Genomic DNA, 20,564 nt, shown 5'->3' on the forward strand with positions numbered 1-20,564 from the left:
GACACGTCCCATGGCACATGCACTGATGGCATTAGCAAGACTGAAAAAGACACTTTTCATAAAAAATGTAATCTAGATGTTACAGCTGATGAATTTCACACAGCAGTGCTCTTTATTAACAAACACAAAAGAACAGATTCTGTAGATCTTTGTGTTATATGAAAATGTAAACCCCCTCAGAGCATCTCCCCTCTGTAACAGACCAAATATCATTAGCATTTACTTCCATGTAGAACAGTTAAAGCTGAAAGAATATGGATTTGTTAATTACACAGAAGGATACTGAACTGTTTAGACCATCTATTGTGGCATGTGCTATAATGTCACACCTCAGTAATAGTATTTTTATTTTTATAATAAATAGACTTCTGCTGAGGTGAATTCTCAAATCAGAAAGTTTTTATTAATTGTCAAGAATTGTACAGACCTGAGTATTTATATATATATGTTTTATATTAATGCATTCATTGTAATACTGAAAGTTACTGTTTCTATAGTAACAGTTCTTTCACAAGTAGAAGCTCTGTGGATATTTAACAAAGAAAAGCAAATAATTATTCATGAAGTTTTCTGTTAGGAGACTTTTTTTTTAACATTTATGGAATAAATCTTGATGCTTTATAACAGTCAGTAAGGTTCCTGACAGGGGGGTTAGCTTTCAGCACTTATGCTGTAAAAGCTACAGAGAGTCATTTCTTTACCAGCCTCTTTTTTCATAAAGTGTGAAATATTTCAAGTTTATTATTATTATTATTATTATTATTATTATTATTATTATTATTTATCATGGCCTATATAACATTCGTGTTTTCATCACAAATTTCTGTAAACAAATAAATGACCTCAGGTTACAAAAGAAAACAGATTTCAATATATATACATTTTCCCTCAACATTCAGAAACCAGTTGAGAAAAATAAGCAGATCCTTCCTACTTCCACAATCAATACAGGAGAAAAATTCTCATCCAGGATACTAATAAAATACACAAGATTACTTTAAGACATGAACAGGGAAAAGATTTTGTTTCTACTATCACAGACTTGATGCTGCTGATATCAGTGATTTTGCTTTAATTACCACAGATGAAAGATATGACTCCAGAAACCCTGAGACACATCACTGTAAGTACACTATTATTTTCTGTCACAGTACACTGCTGTGTCTCTATCAACATGTATCTGAATTAAAATCAGGCCATAAAATACCTTCATTAAAATTTACAAAACAATAAACTCAGTATAAAAAAAGGAAAAGTGAACGTTTTCTCTAATTCCCCTGTATTTCTATTCCAGCTTTACCCCATTTGGTTGTGTTCATGTTTGGTACAGTGGGGGTTGTTCTTGTGAACACTGTTGTGTTATTAGTAGAGCTGATCCTAAAAGCACGTGAGTGAGCTCTATGGTCTGTGATTTTAATAATAATACTATAAAATTCATCACTGTAAAATATGTTAGTGTGAAATTACCGAAAGATAAAAATAATATTATACACAAAAATGTTACTGAAATCAGTCCAGTTAATATAAACATATAGAATTACAATTTCTTTTCTTTTCCACACATCATTATAAACAGGAAATGGTGAGCGGACAGTGGATCTGCGACTTATTCTCCTACCCACTGAAAGTGTCTTTGCTGCATGCTACCTTGCTTTACAAATATCTACTTTCTGTAAGTATAATCTACTGGATCTGTGTAGTACTTGTGTACTCTCTAAACATGACCAGTTTCTGTTCTAAAACACTGTCATGTTTTTCTTTCTCACAGGGAAGAAGAACAGAAAAAGGTATGTGTGTATTTTGAATGATTATGAATATACAGAAAGATTTATTTTCCTTATCAGTTTTGTTCAGACTGAAGACATGATCATTTTTTATTCTCATTATTACAGATTTGCAAATGGCATAAAGAAGCTGCGACAGTCGTGTGTGTGTAAAAAGACTCAGAGGGTCAGTATATCACTGTGTGTAATATTTAACATGGAATAAATAGAAATAAAATCTGATGAACATCATTAACTTTTGTGCAGTTTCCACATTTTACATTGTATGAGACAAATAAGCAGAACACTTCTTAAAATAATGTCTTGCCTTTAACACAGGAGTCACCTCCACAACATGAACTGGCGAATCTGAATCGAGTTTCTCAGCCTTCAGGGTCTTAGCAGGTAGGATCAATCCCATGTTCTTTTATTCTACTGTAATTGTTTATATAACTACAATAGAATTTAAACAAATAACAAAACAGTAAAATCTGATCCACAATTCATTTACTTACACTTACTATATGTTCAGCTGAATACAGTTCCTCCTTACATTAATAATAATAGAGAGTAATACATTTTCTCATTACACTGTACATTTCATATATTTTTACTCATGAATAATCCTCCCTCTTTTGTTTAAAGCAAAAATTCCTCAAACAAAAACCCAATCGATTGCTAATGTACATTTTCCTGGTTTCCTGACTAGCTGACATCCCTACACCAACCACTAGTGACTGTAATAGGTGATTAGTCTATACAACTCCAATGATAAAAAGATCAGTTTTTTTATTGTATTTTGTTTTTTTCATATGCAGTTCATATGCATATGCATCAGTTCCGCCTTTTTATTTATCAGGGACTAATAACCACTAACTTCTATAAACAATCTCAGGTGAGAACAAAAAACACAGATTTCAATTATTTTTTCCCTGAACATGAACCAACATTCTGAACATTTAGCATCATTGTCCTGTTTCATAACCTAATTCTAGCTCAGATTAAGCTGCTGGACAGATGGTCTCAAATGTCTCAAGAATATTCTAGTAATAAAGTGGTCTCACATATGTCTCAAAAATATTCTAGTAATGAAATGGACTTTATTGACTGTCTCACTGACTGCACGATTCCCAGGTCCTGTAGCTCAACAAGCCCACATCATCACCCCTCCACCACCATGCTCCACAGTTGGTTTAATCTGCTTACAGAGGCTTAAGATGTTGCTTTGAGGATTTCTTTACATGTCTGAACAGACTGATGAGCAGCAACAGTTTCTCTGAGTCCTGGCTGATGTCCTTCTCCTTGGCATGATGTAGACACTCACACGAGTGATCCTGTACACCCAAAGTTCTTCAAAGCTTTTACAGACATAGTCACACTTCATGATGATGAACTAATTTGGTTTATTTCTTTAGTAACCTGGCCTCTAATTACTCTCTTATTAATGGTGAAGGTAGGAAAGGTGTATTTATTTTGTTGGGTAAAAAATGAGTACAGTACCTGCGGTTATAAGCTTCTTTATAGAAGTTAGTGAGATCCACACAGTTATTATTTAGGTCCTGATAAATAAAAATATAAAATTGAAGGAAGGTGTCCCTTTTCCCCATGACTGTAAGTAACTGAATGCACTAGTTTGATCGCCTCAGAGATTTATTTTAAAGATGTCTGTAATGTGTTATTTTTTATATTTGTAATTTTTTTTGTTACAATCCTTTGTGTGATACTTAAATGTGAATCTCGTGTCTTCATGTTTGCTTCTGCTACATAATTGTTTTTATTATTTAATTGTCAGGTATTATGTCTAGATTTTTTACGTAATTGCCTATTTTGAGACATTTTGTAGGATTAAGATTAGGATTTAAACTCAGTCTGGCATTAAAAACATTTATTGTATTGTTTAATCATCTGCCAAATTCACCTGTGTTTATGACGCAATAGTCTGTTATCAGAAATCCGTTTATAAATTTATAAACACAGGAAATGTTATTGTATATGTACTGTATAAATGTATATATATATATACTATATGACACTCAGTTGTGTGTCAATTAATATGTATATAATAAAAACCTACATGAGTATAACATTGCACTGAAAGCAGCAGCATCTGATCTGAGCATTTCTAAAAAGCAGCAGGAATCTTGACGTCTTAAAACACTGAATTCTTTGTAAATTCGATGTAAAATGTGGCATATATGAATAAATGAATGAGTACAGAACAGTATTCAGTGTAACAGAAATGTGTTGTATGTTGCTTGTTATTGTTTCCAAATCTCATGTACCGGTTCTATAATATATTCAGCCATGTGAACACAGTGCTTCCAGGTTTGTTATAATAATAATGAAACATAAATACATTCATTACTATTCTGATTTATCTGTTTTTTTTTCATTTCTGACTACAATTGTTGGTGTGTTTGTTGTTCTACAATTATTCCAATTAACACCATGTCTTCTCTAAGGAAGGCCTCTAACACACTGATATTAGATTTATATTAAAATAATTCAAGAAGATTTATTCTTCATTTTGCTTTATTATGAACAGAAACAATATTTAACGCTCCCTGCCCCTACGTACCATGACGCTCCTCTTTAGTCAGGAACCAGCTAAAGTGAAATAAAATAATTCAGCTGGAACCTGGATAATTATTTTCAGTATCGGAGCTTAGTTCTGATTTGCAGTGGGATTTGTCACACAAAAACGGCTATATCAGATATTCTTTCTTTTTTTTATAGCCAGACATACAGGAAGTAATTACTTCTGTACAGGAAATTAGGATTGTTTAGGTTTGGGTTCTAATATTGTTTTCTTAATAATGTTATTAAACAGTTCAGGACATTTTAAACAAAACAATACAAATTTTGTTTGAGCAATTTTAGGTGATTTTTATTTAGATAAAAGTTTTCGTTTTCGTTCCCTGTAACGTTTCTAATCCCTAATTCTAAATAATCTATATTAAAACTTATTAAGGCAGCTAGGGGAACAGGTTCCTGATCACTAAATGATGTCAATGTGATTAAATTGTGGAAACGAGATCATTAATTCAAAGCTATGATTTATTAGTGTGAGGAAACGGGGTGATGTGGTTTGAGGCCACAGCTTAGTGACATCATGTGGGGTTTATTTCCCAGGATTCTCTCTGATAAATAAAAAACACAAATGTTATATAAATAAATTACACACTCGGAGGGGCCATTTCACATTTAGGTTCCTGTACAAAAAAAGCTTGTCATTGATTGAGATATCAGTTTTCACTTTGATGCACTACAAAAAAAAAAAAAAACCTGTATATTTTATGGTAAAATATCGGCAGATGTTGTTGCCAGAACTTCACAGTAAATTGTAAATTGTACAGTGACACTGTTCAACACGTTACAGAATACTTTATTTGCAACAGTAAATTTCACAGTTGAAAACTTGTTTGTATAAGAAATATACTGTAAACCTAATTACAGTCTTTCTCAGATAAAAACACAACTGTATATTATATGATGGTATTTACGGTAAATTACCAGCAGCTGTAGTTGCCAGAATTTCACTGTAAAAAATACAGTACAACACATAATGCATTACAGTTGGTTGGCATAGCTTTTACTGTCAACAGCTGCTTATGATGAATTACTAAGTGAATAAGGCCCATTGTAAACCAAGGCACAAAAATATCATTGTCAGACTTCAAGAAAACAGCTTGAACTGATCTAATACCTTGTCCAATATAGTCACAAATTAGGATTGATTGATTGATTGATTGATTGATTGATTGATTGATTGATTGATTGATTGATAGATATTGAAAATACAGCATGTGTCCATATGATGAATAATCCATAGTGGAATGAATAAACATTGTCTATCAGGGTTTACTTGCTCTTGTTGAACAACAGAATGAGTCCCGGCTTGTGTGAAGACATAGAATAGACATGGACATGGACATGAAACTGGAACCTAAAGAATGTAGTGTCACTAGCTTAGCTTGAGGACTCGCATACTGTCCACTGTGGGCTGACATGATCCACTCTGCAGTGAGAAAACATACACAAAGCAAATGTTAGAGTGATGCAGTGTTTGAGCATGTTGCCTACACAGAGATAAACAGCCTACTATTTTTTTCAAAAAGTGGTTCAACGTTGTTAAACTTTGCTTCAATGTATTAAACATCTGTAAGGAAACGCCAGAGGCGGAGGATCTAGGATCCATAAGCAGATTTATTACCAGGTAGACAAATCCAAATCGTCAGGTAAAGGTCAGAAACGGGAAATGTGCAGAAAAGAGTCAAAACCGGAAATCAATAAACACAGGCAAACAAATCTGAAAGACTCATAAATACTGGAATACCTTCTTTCTTGGAATTTACATAGTTTAGAATCTCACCATCTTCCTGGGCATCCCAGTGGGCAGCAAGTTGTTTCCTCCAAGTCTATAACAGGAGTTTAAATACACACCTGAAATGTTGCAGAAGTGAAAGACTTCAACTTTGACACGTTTTATACTATGGCTTATAAAATAGTAGTGTGTTCAGATAATTAAGACAAATTTATGTTTATGTTTGTGGTCAGTTTACTTGCCTTAAAGGACATTCTTAGATCTTAGCAATGCCAGCAGCCTTTAACCTAGTCTGAATTGTCACACAATCTCTGGAAAAAAGGCTCAAATGCTCTCCAGAAACAGTCTAAATTTTGTAGTCAATAATCAGCATGAACTGCCTTGAGGCATAGCAGGATTTGCCTTCAAAGAAGATACAGGTAGAAAAGAATAAACAGCACACCAGCCGGTACCATCCTATAACGGTCTTAAAAAGTGCTATTTGTGATTCTTCTCCATAAAAAATAAATAAATAAACAAGCCTGAGTAAAAGACAACTTACCTCAAAAAGACGGTAAGTCCCCAAGCGTCAAGAGGGTGTGCAATGGATGCATTCCCACAGATGTGAGTTAAAATGGCATCAAAAGTTCAGTTTCCATTAGTGGTGCATGACAGTCTGTCTCTCCTCCCTTATACTAAAGTAGTCTGAAGTCATTTTAAAAGTTGAGCACTCACAATGTGCACGCATGAGCAGACAAAAATAAGCAGGTTTGCAGTTCACCCGACCTCCACAGCAGGAAGTTTGTTTTATTCTTCTATTATATACACCGACCAGGCATAACATTATGACCACCTGCCTAATATTGTTTTGGTCCCCCTTTTGCTGCCAAAAGTAAAGTGAACACGGGCCACCCTTCGCTCCCCACGTGTGTCAGTGAGCCTTGAACCCTGTCGCCAGTTCACCACTGTTCCTTCCTTGGACCATTTTTGATAGATACTGACCACTGCAGACCGGGAACACCCCACAAGAGCTGCAGTTTTGGAGATGCTCTGATCCAGTCATCTAGCCATCACAATTTGGCCCTTCATCAAACTCGCTCAAATCCTTACAAGTGCCCATCCATTTTTCCTGCTTCTAACACATCAACTTTGAGGAAAAAATGTTCACTTGTTATTATATATATATATATATGAACATAAAACGAACATATATGTTCATTTTTTGGGGTGCAAATAATTATAAAGAAACTTAAATCAGTGTTTGTAGAATATAACAATATACATGACAATATCTATATTCTTGCTATATCAATAAAGATATTTAAGTCATGGTTCTGTAATGCCTAATGTTTTGTGTAAAGCTGCAGCAAAAATGAACCATATAAAGGTAGGCTAAAAAATTAAACACACGTAAACAAACACAATACAACCACAAACACCTAATTACAGCCTAGAAACATTTCCATTGCACATAGCACATTAATTATCAGATCATTCAACCCATATTTATACCTGTTTTAATTTAAAATCCTAATTTAACAAACACATTGCATATTTTTAACATCTTGTTTCTATAGAAACGAAGGTATGTTTTTTTGTTGTTTTTTTCTGAATGGTGACACGAGCCGCTCCTGAGTTCCAGTGGAGTTTTGATTAAAAACACGGCTCTGTGAGAAACTCAGCGCTCCTGATCATCACAGGTAACATGGAAAATCTGGACAATGACGGATTAGGTGAGATGTGTATGAGAATAAAGAGAGATGCGATTGAAAGCAGGGCGCTGTGTAGTGTCCTGAACGACATGCGCTTGGACGGGTCACTGTGTGACGCCGTGCTCAGAGTGGACGAGGTGGACTTCAAGGTCCACAAGACCATCCTCTCGGGGTACAGCCCGTTTTTCAGGTAAAAAAAAAAAAAAAATCAAAACAAAACTAAAACTTTACATCTTATAAATGTTTCCGAATGAGCAAAACTATACAGATGAAGTGAAAGATGAAATGATGTTTATATTTGAATGAAATAAACTGAACTCGGCGAGTCGGATTTAATGATTTCTTAACGCTTTGACTGAAATCTACACGACCATATAAAAAACACTCTTTATTCGTGGTCAGTTACTTCCTAAGTTATTTCCAATATAAACTGCTCTCAGTAAACATCAGAACTGTTAAATGTCAACATTTTGTATTTTTTTAAGACTTAAAAGATTTATAGTTAAATAAATGTGCATGTCCAGAACGTGTATACTGTGTTAAATACATAAGGTGACAACTGGGCTAAATAAAATATTAATATTTTATTTTTTCACTGATATTTACCTCAAGTTTAGATTTCTTCAGCTACATCGTCTTCATATTGTGTCTCCATAGAATAATATTTATACACTGATATACTTTATTTATTTATTTATTTATTTATAATGTTCTGTACTTGCTGAATAATTCATTATAGAGTCTGAAGTAGAATTAAAATGTATTTTTATTGGTGTTATCTAATTATTGCTCTTAATACACGTCACATCCCAAACCACTTCCTCTTCACTTTACACACTCTTTACATAGATTATAACCAAATGACACTGGAGTACCTCTGTAGGAAAAGTCCATCCTTAATGACTATTTAGGCTATTAATCTTCATGTTGGGTAATGGGGTCATTACGTACATTACCCAGAATGCTGTGCGACTATAGGGTGCAGTGGGATTTATACATCACTTCATCTTTACCTAGAGACCGATGCAGCGGTGCTTTAGTGTTTTAGTCTGTATTCTGCTCAAAAAGATCAGCTCTTAAAGTTTTAACTCTCACACGAATAACATCATCAACAGCACCATTTCCTACACTGAGACCAGCCTCTGCTGGATGTGTCTGCACAGTACATAAGCTACACGTTTGATTGGCTATCGTCGCTCTGATTGACAGGCTAGAGGAACGCCCTCCATTTAAACTCTCTCAAACACCTGCCTGCAGCTTCCACATCATCAGGATTTCAGTCTATATCACAAACTCTCCACTGTGGATATTTTTCCTAATATATTTTCTTCTCTTGCAGAGATCTGTTTACTAGCTTGAGCAGTCTGGATCAAAGAGTGTACAACATCACTGGTATATCGCCAGAAATCATGGCTCTTATAATCCACTACATGTACACGCAGGACATCCAAGCCACCACTGATGAAGTGGAGACTCTCCTGGCCATGGCCAATTGCCTGCTCATCCAAGACCTTGCAAGGAGCTGCTGTGAATTCCTACAGGAAAATCTCAGCCCGGATAACTGCCTAAGAATTTGGCAGTATGCTGATGCTCACTTGTATTACGAGCTGCGGGATAAGGCCTACAAGTATGTGCTGTATCACTTCGAAGATGTTGTTTATTCACCGTCCGGAAAGCTCTTGGACCTGACCGTGGAGCAGCTCTGTGACCTCCTGGGGAAGGATGAGCTGAATATCAAGGAGGAGAAAACAGCTTTCGAAGCTATAATCCTGTGGGTTAGGCATGAACCCAGCGTCCGAAAGCAGCACATCGTGAACCTGTTGCCAAAGGTTGGTGTCAATACACTCGAACAGACCAGCCTGACCATTCCTCAGTACAAATTTGAAGGGAACTGAAACCAGACAGTAGACTCACAGTTAGGGTTCCAATGATAGGTCCTAATTTAGTTAAGCTGATTTTGATACTGCAGAAAAAACACATTGTAGAAGATTATTTGGTCATAACCTAAGATTTTGGATGCATAATCTGAGCAATTTAGTGAAACCGAAACGAAAGGTTGATTATAGTCACACTTGTCTAGAAAGACCAACAGGAAGGCAGCAAATTCTAGTGGCCAGCTATAAATATGTAGTGGTGATGGTAGTAAACAAAACATGGCCAGTAAAACCTCCTTATTCTGAAAACCTCCTGGGTTTTTTTTTTTTTACGAATTTATGTCACAGTCAGAGATTTTATTAGGATCTTGTTCAGTTTGACACATAATAATCTTAAAGTTCAGGAAAATCACCCAGTGTGAAAAACAGGGTATGAATCCGAGTCCATTTCCATATTATCCTACAATAGTCCACGTTTTTGTTGCACTTTCTAACCAAAACCTCTGACCTTTCATGTTGCGGCGTCTGTGCTGTGAGATCAGGTGCGGCTGGCTCTGGTGTCTCCGGAATACTTCCTGGAAAATATAAAGAAAAACCAGGAGGTCAGCAGTGTGCGGGAGTGTCAGCCCATCATCTTTCACGCCATGAAGGCCATGTACTACTCCAACATGGCAAAACCCAACACCAGACTCTTGGATCCTTTTACCCGCCCACGTCTCCCGTATTCCATCTTGTTCGCCATCGGTGGCTTCAGTAACGCATCTCCTACGAACATCGTGGAAACCTATGACTCGAGGCTGGACAGCTGGATGCGCATCTCCAGCACAGAAAAGCGAGCTCGAGCGTATCATGGCACAGCGTTCCTGGACGGTTTCGTGTACATCATTGGTGGCTTTGACATTACAGAATACTTCAACACCACATGCAAGTTCAATCCCCTGGATGGAACGTGGATTAAGGGAGCACCCATGCACTCACATCGCTGCTATGTTAGTGTGGCCGTGCTGGACGGATACATCTACGCCATGGGAGGGTTCAACGGCAACGTGAGGCTTAACACGGCCGAGCGTTATCAACCAAGCACCAACCAGTGGAGCCTCATCCCGTCCATGCACGAGCAGCGAAGCGACGCCAGCGCTGCCACTTTGAATGGCAAGGTAAGCCTTCAATTCTCAAACAATCACACAAGTACACTGAATTAGGGTCAGTTCTGATACAGCACCCTGGATCAGAGAGGGTAAAAAATAAAATCAAACCCTAAATTTTTAAATGTTCCAGTCCCTGAGGAGACCCGAAAGCTGAAACTAAAGATTCCCAGATCCTTGATTTGTTTTTTTTTTAGATCTACATCTGTGGAGGCTTCAATGGAAGCGAGTGTCTTTTCACAGCTGAGTGTTTTGACCCTCAGCATGATCAGTGGACGCTGATCGAGTCGATGCACATGCGCCGGAGTGGTGTAGGCGTCGCTGTGCTGAACAACCAAGTGTTTGCTGTAAGAACTCACACTTACACACACACACATCTGAAAAATGTAACCATATGAACTACATACTGACCTTAGGATAGAAATTTCAAATGTTAAACAAAAATGACCTCTTAAAATGTGATCAATGTGAAAATGTATGAAAATTTAAAGTAAATTTGAAATAAAAGTTTATGTCATTGCTCTGTAAGCGACAGGAAGTAGACATATTTCTATTTGCATGGTTCATGTTCATTTATTCCTTCACACTGAGAGAAAACCTGATGTTTTACAGATCGGAGGTTATGATGGAGTCAGTCGTTTGCAGAGCATCGAGGCCTTTAACCCTCGTACCAACTCCTGGAGGATTCTTTCCCCCATGTTTAACCCACGCAGCAACTTTGGTATCGAGGTAACAAACATGGCGTTAATATAAGACTTAGACCTAACTCCAAACCCTAGAGTGAATTAAATAAAATTCGTCTGCTGTCTAATTGTTCACCATGTCGTCGCCGCCTTCTTCTTCTCCCAGGTGATGGACGGTCACTTGTACGTGATTGGTGGCTACATCGGTGAAGGCACCACCTCCAGATGCGAGTACTATGATGAGTATAAAGACGAGTGGTACAAGCTGTTTACTGTCATGTCCAGAGACCTGGGGTTCTGGAGTTAAACTTTTAATAGGAGAATCTCAGTGTGTGTGTGTGTGTGTGTGTATCTTGTAATTCTTCAGTGTAGTAAACCAGCACCCCAGGATTAACCTGACATTATGACGATAATTAAAAACAGAATCATCAAGAATGTAACAAAATCTTCATTTCCTGCAGGTTTGATGTCCAGAACATGAACATTAACCGCAGTGCAGTAAGCTGTTGTGTGGTTTCTGGACTTCCCAACGTCTCCGACTACACCTTTGAACGCGAGCGTTTTCTCTAGATGCAGAGATTTTATTCACGCTGGAAAAAAACTAACTATTAAACCATATCTTATTGGTAGAACCTCTTTCTCCAGCTCTTTATTTCAAATCAGGTGTTTTTGTGGGGTCAAAATATCTGATGCTGCTGTTAAACAATGTTTTTCGATTTTGAAACTAAGGATCCTTGACCAAACGAGGGACATTTTCTCTCAGGTTCTGAAATCAGACACTCACACAAAAAACAATATTTCAAACTTTTGATCTTTTTATTGCAATCCACATCTTGCTGTGCAATCCTGCTAACACATGCAAAGCAAAATATATAATGCAATATACTGATATTTATAGACTTCTATATATTATAGATTATGTTCTTTACAGACTTTAAATTATTTCACAAAAGCGTCAACATGATCACTTTCCTTTTCTTTCTTTTTTTTTAAACATATCTGGCACATTTAGGTTGGCTTCAGACACACAGGCGCGCACACACACACACACACACACACACACACACACACACACACACACACACACACAAACACACAGGCAGGAAGTTCTTTGGACTTGTTCACTGTAGCAGGAGACATCAATCTTAAAGTCTGGATAAAACATTTTAAGACTTTTACTGCTGGAACTGAAAAGCTGAATAATCTTCCACAAGCTCGATTCTTTCATCTGGAGTGTTAAAGGTTTTTGGACGAAATTTGATTTCGATTTGCAAGCGTAGCTCACAGTATCAGCACATGACTGTTTGAAAGAAGGGGTTAAAATGCAGCTGCTTATTGTTATTATTATTATTATTATTGTTATTAATAATAAAAATAATAATAATGATAATAATAACATTCATTTAGGGAAATGAGACTACACGTTTCTCTTCCGTTCTTTTGATTTCAGGATAACAAACGTTTTATTGACGCTAACAGACGATGACTTTAAAAACTAATTTTTACGTTACTCTCACCATCGGTTTGATGATCATGTGATCAACGGCTAGTGCTGCTCTCGCTCGCTTCTCCGTGTAACACTGACTCAATTAACATGGAATTTAATTAATTAATTACACCATGATCGTGACACGACGACGTTTAATGCCATAGTATCGTTTCAAAACAACGAAATAGTTTTGTTGAGATGAAATCAGAGGGGGGAAAAATAAACTGTAAATCATGAGCCTGAGATTAAAGAAGAAGAAAAAAAAGGAGGGGAAAAAAAAAAAGATTTTCTCAAGTCACATTTTTATCAAAACCTTCAAGAAATTCACAGCTGTTTAAAATCAGGCAATAAAAAGAAAAACAATCAGAAACCAAATGACTGAATTAAACATCTTACTTCACTTTGATTCTCATGGGATATTTAAATGACAAAAAAAATGTGAGTGCATACACACAGAAAAACATATATACATAAGCATGTGCACACACAGTCACACACACAGTCACACACACAGTCACACACACAGTCACACACACAGTCACACACACAGTCACACACACACACACACAGTCTCACACACACACAGTCACACACAGTCTCACACACACACACACAGTCTCTCACACACACACAGTCTCTCACACACACACAGTCTCTCACACACACACACACACACACAGTCTCCCACACACACACACACACACACACAGTCTCACACACACACACAGTCTCACACACACACACACGCTCTCTCACACACACACAGTCTCTCACACACACACGCTCTCTCACACACACAGTCTCTCACACACACACAGTCTCTCACACACACACAGTCTCTCACACACACACAGTCTCACACACACACAGTCTCACACACACACAGTCTCACACACACACAGTCTCACACACACACAGTCTCACACACACACACACGCTCTCTCACACACACACAGTCTCTCACACACACACAGTCTCACACACACACACAGTCTCACACACACACACACACACACACACACAATCACCCACACACACACACACACACACACAGTCTCTCACACACACACAGTCTCTCCCACACACACACAGTCTCCCACACACACACACACACACACACAGTCTCCCACACACACACACACACACACAGTCTCCCACACACACACACAGTCTCCCACACACACACAGTCTCCCACACACACACAGTCTCCCACACACACACAGTCTCCCACACACACACAGTCTCCCACACACACACACAGTCTCCCACACACACACACAGTCTCCCACACACACACACAGTCTCCCACACACACACAGTCTCCCACACACACAGTCTCACACACACACAGTCTCACACAGAAGGAATGTGATATTTCCAGTCACTAACAGGTGATTGATGAGCATGAACACATCTGTACACTGGAATAAAGATGTTTCTCACACGTTCATGTACAGTTTGGAACTTTAAAAAAATTAAAAATAACAAGAACAAGAATTGTGAATGAAAGCGTAGTTTTGCCACACAGGGAAAAAAAGACCATCAGTGCCTCATTATTATCAGACATGAAGCTTAATTGCCACAAGAGAAGCACCTCGCTACGACACACAATCCGCTTGTTACTGCAGGAAAACGTCTGATTCTTACGAGAAAAGCTCCCACAGCTCTCGCTATAAAAACATTTACGTTTACAGCAGATTTATCTCATAAGAATGAAACGTTCTCATAATAAACATATTGGCTCTGTTAGCAATAAGACGGTGTTTAGTTTAACGTAATGAAATGTCTTTCTCGTAATAAAATGTTTTCTGATAATAAGAGAGATTTTGCAGTAGCGAGACTCTGTTCTTGTAATAAGATGAATTCTGTAATAATGAGGGGACTGGGATTTCTTCTCCTTGTGTGGCAGCGATGCTTTTAAGGTAACGATGTAACACAAACTGCCGTAAACACACAGTGTGAGCTAGCACTGAGGTAGAAAATAAAAGCTCACTATATCACTAAATGCTGTTAGACACAACAATCATGTAACAGTCTGCATTGCGCTCTGTGTGGTGATTAACATGTCCTTTAACACGAAGCTTCCCGACTTCATCCCCACAGACTCGCGTCGGCTCACCTGTTCACCCCTACGTGCTGACTAGCAGACAGTAAAGAAAGCAAGGAATACAGTAACGTAGCCTTGTACGGACCTAAACACCACAGAACAGAGATTAGCAAGTTAGCAGTGTGCACAGGAACAAAAACCCCATCACATGACGTCTGAAGTACGACGTCGCTCCGGTTTATGCTTCATTACATTTAGAACAGAGAAAGCAGGGTCTCTGAAAATAAATATGAAGTAACGAAACTGCCACTGACGTGAACGAGGAGACGTAAACGAAAGGAAGTACACAAGGTCGATAAGGTCGCATTGGAACGCAGCCGTAGCAGCAATAACGATTAAGACGCCGAGTCACTGAGTCGAAGTGCTCTACAGGTTTCAAGTGCAGAACCCAATGAGGAGGCTAAAATATGCAAATCAGGAATGTGGCAAAGTGCAAGACGTCTGATTAAGTTAAAAAAAAAAAAAAAAAAAAAGATCTAAATTCTAACATTTTGGTCGTTCCTCCTAAAATAATCTGCAAGATGTTTTATTTTCCATCTGCTGCAGCTATACACGTGTTCAAAAATGATAGAAATTAAGATACAGGACACTGACCACTGTCTCACAGCACAGCAGATCATCATCCACGGCGATGCTGGTTCTTCATTTGACGCAAAATTAAGGCAAAAAGCCGAAGCAAGCCGATAAAGCGACGCTTCACAAATCCCAAGTGAACACCACATACAGCGATACGGACGATACACGTGAGCTCGGGAGTCGGTCCTTCCTGTACATTATATAATACAGTTATTATACACACCACTAAACACACATCATCACTTCCTCTGTACAAACCCCGCCCCTTAACTTACACACAGAAAAAATATGAAATAAATATGAACTATTCAGACCTGCCGACTACAAGAGGACGATTTTGATACGCATTCTTCATTCATTAAAACGTGGCGTTTCTACACAAAACGTGGAATAATTGGCAGGTCTGAACACGCAGCTCATGATGTATTGGGTAATAGCTGAACATTGTCAGATCTTTAATGCCCTCTAGTGGCCGGAAGGAGCATCAGACAAAAATGTATAAGAAAATAATAGAGCGAATGATGGCTTTACTATACATTGTAAAATATACATAAACTCACATTCTTAGCTGAAACTGAAAAAGCTACAGCCTGACTGTTAGACAAGAGCTTTTCATGGACTCATACGGTCAATCAAACACAGTACAGGCACTAACATTAGGGTCACGGCTAGCCACTCGCAGTAAGTGATGCTGTATAACGATGCAGGTGGACGACAGTGACATCATCAGGATTTAAACTCGCCATGTCTTGACATTTAAGCAAAACCACTCCAGCTACGTTCAGAGGTTTTGTCATTGTTGTTTACGAGTTTGCCTAAAAACCTAAAGTTTCTCGGGTAAATTTAAAGAATTTTTAGCTCCTCAAAGCAACAGAATTTTGATATTGGTCATTCTCTATACGGAACACAACATGAAACCCGTAATGGTGGAATGTTATTTATAGCTCTGTATTCACTGTTGACCCCCCCAGTGGACCTGATTCAGTCCAACCTGCAGCGCTCATAATACATTCAACTGTGGCTTCTATTTCATTCTCAGAATCCAAAAAAAGTTGACAAATAAATATATAAAGAAGTGTAAATACACTGAAAATGGCAGAACTTGATCTCATCTCTCTTCATTCATCAGCGCCTCCATGTGGTCTGGATGACCTTTTCCAGCATCTGTTTGTGCCGTCACTTTCAGCACAAACACGATCTCTGTTTCCTCTGTGAAAAGATGAAAGCTGGACCAAAATGATGTTAAAGGTATTCACAAACTCACAGCAGCTCCTCATCACCACCTGGTGGCCCAGAGGACTTTCTTCCTTTAGCTTGAACCCATAACATGACCATCATTGTTTATTCCTTCAGCATTCGATCTGGGACTGCAGCTGCCTGCGCAGGGTGAGTGTGCGCCGGTGAAGCTGCTGCATCTGCTGCATCCGGTCTCGCTGTCGCGCTAAATTCTGCGGCATCGGGTACCTCTGGCACCCATACAGGAAGCGGTAAGGGATACGGACGTGGCACGCCGTCGCCCGGCAACGAGGCTGCGGCATTGGAGGAAGCAGCATCCATCGTTTCCTCTCAGCACAGTACCGGTACGCCTCTTTTCGGTACTGTTTGTCCACATCATCGCTGTTTTTCCAGCCACCGATGACAAACACGTCGTCTCCGAGGAAGCACACGGCAGCTCCTTCGACACTGGTTACCTCCGGAGGAAGGCTTTCGAGAATCTCATCTGAGATTCGGGCACTAATTTTCTGCCGTGCGGCTTCATCTCGGACATTAGTGTAGCTTCTCGGGCAGCAGGATGCGGTGTGGTAAAAATTAGTGGATGCCACAGCCATCTGGAAGAGGCAGTAATTGTCAATCAGGGGCAAAGAATCAACCTCCTGCCACTGACGGCTCTCTGTGTCATATCGTGTTGTCACTGTCTTCAGCCCATCATCGTTGTCTGTATCCACAGGTGTCCTCGCCGTTACATAAACGTAGCGATCTTCAACGCTTATCGCTTTCACGTCTCGCAAGATTTTTGGTGCAGATTCCAGGTTGTGCCATTTGTCCTGCTCCGGTTCGTAAACGCTTACATCCTTGAATCCCGGGCTGAAATTCCCATGCCCTCCAATGCTGTAGAGAATATTTTTGACGCACGTCAGGCCGAACGAGTGCTTACGCGTCGTGAGGTTGCTCACTTGTTCCCAAGTGTTACGATTTGGATTGTATCTTTCCACCGTTTTGGCGAATCCTGGCTCCATCGATCCTGCGACGTAGACATATGAATCCGTTACTGCGATCGCGTGGCCATCAAGGTGATTATGAATGTGTGGAAGGTTCACCCAACGATCTTCGTACACAAAATACCCGACACACTCGCTGAGGTAGTCGCCTCCTTCCGAAACGCCGCCAACCACCATGATGACATCCATGTTTTGTCCAAACCGAGGCTGGAAAGCAGCCCAGAATTCCGTATCGGACGCTGACTTTTTATGGTTCTCGAAACGGATGGCATGACTTTCTACAGCATCTGAGACGAGCTTGAGACACGCCTCGTTCCGTGCCACAAGTGGCTCGTTCTTCACTACCCTTGTCAGGTAAGTGGGTTTGATCTGAGGCAGCCTAAGGAGGCGGAAAAGCTCCTCAAAGTGCCTCTCGCGGTCCTCAGTGCCTCGATGCACCCACTTGACAACAGCGTCAAACAAAATCTCCTCAGAGTCAACGGTGATCTCGGCGTCGCTCAACCAGTCACGCACCAGGTGGAAAGGGAGCGTGTAGAACTCGTCATCTTGGATCACCCTGTGGAAGTTGCGGCGTATCATTTCGGCAGCGCGTAACGCCAGCTGGTCCAGCGTGTACATGTGTGCCAGGCTGTGCACGGCCACGCAGTTCGCCAGGCTAAGCTTCCGCTTCAGAAAATCCCCACAGAACTCCTTCAGCTGCACCAGCAGGAACCTGACGGGCAAAAAGAATAAAAATTCAAAATCAAGACAACAAAGTGGGATCATCAGCGTCGACTGGCGCAGGGGCTCTCAGACCCCACTGACCTCCTCAGTAATAATATCTCTGGATAAATTAGGTTTGAGTTGATGTTGGTGCTTGGACCCCTAAATTTAATAGCTTTGATGATGTGGGTTGCAAGTTTCACCTCTGTGATGTTGAGAATCATTGCTCTAGTAAACTAATTATTAATTATTATGAAAAACAACTATGACCATGTTTGTGACTTCGTAGAAAATTGTATTGTCTTGGAATTGATCAGAATATTAATATTACAATATTACAGAAGATGGTGTATAACCAGTAAGATGGTGAAGTCTTCTCTGAGGAGAAATGTGTTTATTTCATATTTATGGAAGGAGTCTCCAGGGTCAGAGGTAAAGCTACTTTCAATAACATGATATTTAAGCTATTGTTCATTAACATGATCATGTTTTCTGGTCTACACCCACTGACAACTTTATTAGGAACACCTGCTGATTCATGCAGTTATCCGATCAGCCAATCAGGATGCAGCAGAGCAATGCATTAATATCACACAGATACACAGAAAGAGCTTCAGTTAAGGTTCACAACAAACAAAAATGGGAGGAAATGTGATCTCAGTGACTTGGGATCTGGTTTGAGTTGACAGGTAGGATGCAGTAACGCAAACAATCCCTCTACAAGTCTACGTGGTGAGCAGAAACGCATCTCATGACACATAACACACTGAAGCTTGAGCTACAAGAGCAGAAATGTCAGCCTGTCAGTTACTGTATGAAGAAGAAGGCTGGAAACAGAGAAGGTGAGAGATTTCCTTCTACTAGAATCTGTGAGCAGTGCAGCATATGATGAAGCTGTGAATGGGAAAGTTATCCATCGTGAAAGATGACGGTCCGCCCCAGTGACAGGGAAATGTACAGCTCTGACAGCACACTGCACCTTTAATGCAAGTTAGCTCCAGATTCTGCACAACAATGTTATACAGGTTCAGGTCTCACCTGTCCGCGAGCTCCAGCACCTCGTGCACGTTGCTCGTGCTGACGCGAATCTCTCCGGTGTACATGAACTGCACGACACTCTCGACGGTCTCGCGCTCGGGCCCCGTCTCGCTGCTCCACTCCTTCATCTCCACGCGCCGTGACACAGACTCTGAGAACTGGCCCCCGAGCAGCGGCGTGAAGTAATCAGTGGCGGCTGCAAGCACGGACCGGTGCGCGCCGAGCTCGAACCCACTGCCTGCGCCTTCTCCTCCTCCTCCTCCTCCGCCGCCGGCCGCTCCTCCGCCGCTGAACGCCAGCGTGACGTCGCAGAACAGCCCGAGTTTCCGCTGCTCGTTCTGTCGCCGCGCGAGCTCCGAGCAGTGCAGCGCTGAGGAGAACTGCTCGGCCTCCTCCGGTTCACCGTCGCTTGCCAAAGCCGCCGCCGCGGGCCGGTGCGCCTCCTCCGGGCTCACGCCTGAACTCGAACCTGAGCTCCGGCCTGAATTCGAGTTCGAGCTCGGGCTCGAGTTTGGGGCCGCCGCCGCCGCCATGTCGCGCGCCTCAGCGGGTCGGAACCGTAACAAACGCGCTAATTCGGTTCGGTAAAGCAGACTCAAACACACGCACACAAACATAAACGCCGTAGACAGGCGAGGAGCGCACGCGCATACGCAACACGGATGACGTTGCCATAGAGCTGAAGCTGCTCGTTTCCGGAAGTGAAAGTGACAGGTCATGAATTAGCCTACATTTCATAATGCATTAACCAGCCAGAACTAACTATTATTAGCGGGGCACATTTAATAGTAAAACAATTATATGTAAAATAATACTAATAAAAAAATAATACTAATAATTATACGTTATTTGCAAATTCGCAACTTGAATAATCACTACTCTACCCACAATCCTCCAGTGCGTCCCACCCAATCAGAAACGTTGCGTTGCCATGGAAATAACGTTACCGTGT

General features: G+C 40.1%; 2 protein-coding genes across 4 annotated transcripts; one reads left to right on the plus strand and one right to left on the minus strand.

Annotated features, from left to right (window-relative positions):
- Positions 1 to 7,771: 7,771 nt before the first annotated feature.
- Positions 7,772 to 12,050, plus strand: LOC131363649 (kelch-like protein 10). Its single transcript, XM_058406388.1, has 7 exons — positions 7,772 to 7,968; positions 9,118 to 9,607; positions 10,195 to 10,809; positions 10,995 to 11,144; positions 11,410 to 11,526; positions 11,647 to 11,738; positions 11,942 to 12,050. Exons 1-7 carry the CDS (start codon positions 7,772 to 7,774, stop codon positions 12,048 to 12,050), a joined length of 1,770 nt encoding a protein of 589 aa, XP_058262371.1.
- klhl11 (kelch-like family member 11) lies at positions 8,478 to 20,305 on the minus strand. Of its 3 annotated transcripts, XR_009206374.1 has the most exons (4): positions 19,613 to 20,305; positions 15,672 to 18,584; positions 10,161 to 10,227; positions 8,480 to 9,669 (listed from the first exon to the last, which is right to left on the minus strand). XR_009206374.1 is itself a non-coding variant. In XM_058406650.1 (2 exons), the coding sequence occupies exons 1-2, from the start codon at positions 20,227 to 20,229 to the stop codon at positions 17,003 to 17,005; spliced, it is 2,199 nt and encodes a 732-aa protein (XP_058262633.1). In that variant the 5' UTR covers positions 20,230 to 20,305; the 3' UTR covers positions 15,528 to 17,002. The 3 variants fall into 3 exon arrangements, 1 of the variants encoding a protein (XP_058262633.1); XR_009206373.1 differs by having other exon boundaries at positions 8,478 to 10,227; XM_058406650.1 differs by lacking the exons at positions 8,480 to 9,669; positions 10,161 to 10,227 and having other exon boundaries at positions 15,528 to 18,584.
- Positions 20,306 to 20,564: the final 259 nt, after the last annotated feature.

The sequence above is a fragment of the Hemibagrus wyckioides genome, linkage group LG13 (assembly GCF_019097595.1).
Source record: "Hemibagrus wyckioides isolate EC202008001 linkage group LG13, SWU_Hwy_1.0, whole genome shotgun sequence".
Classification (NCBI taxonomy): Eukaryota; Metazoa; Chordata; class Actinopteri; order Siluriformes; family Bagridae; genus Hemibagrus; species Hemibagrus wyckioides.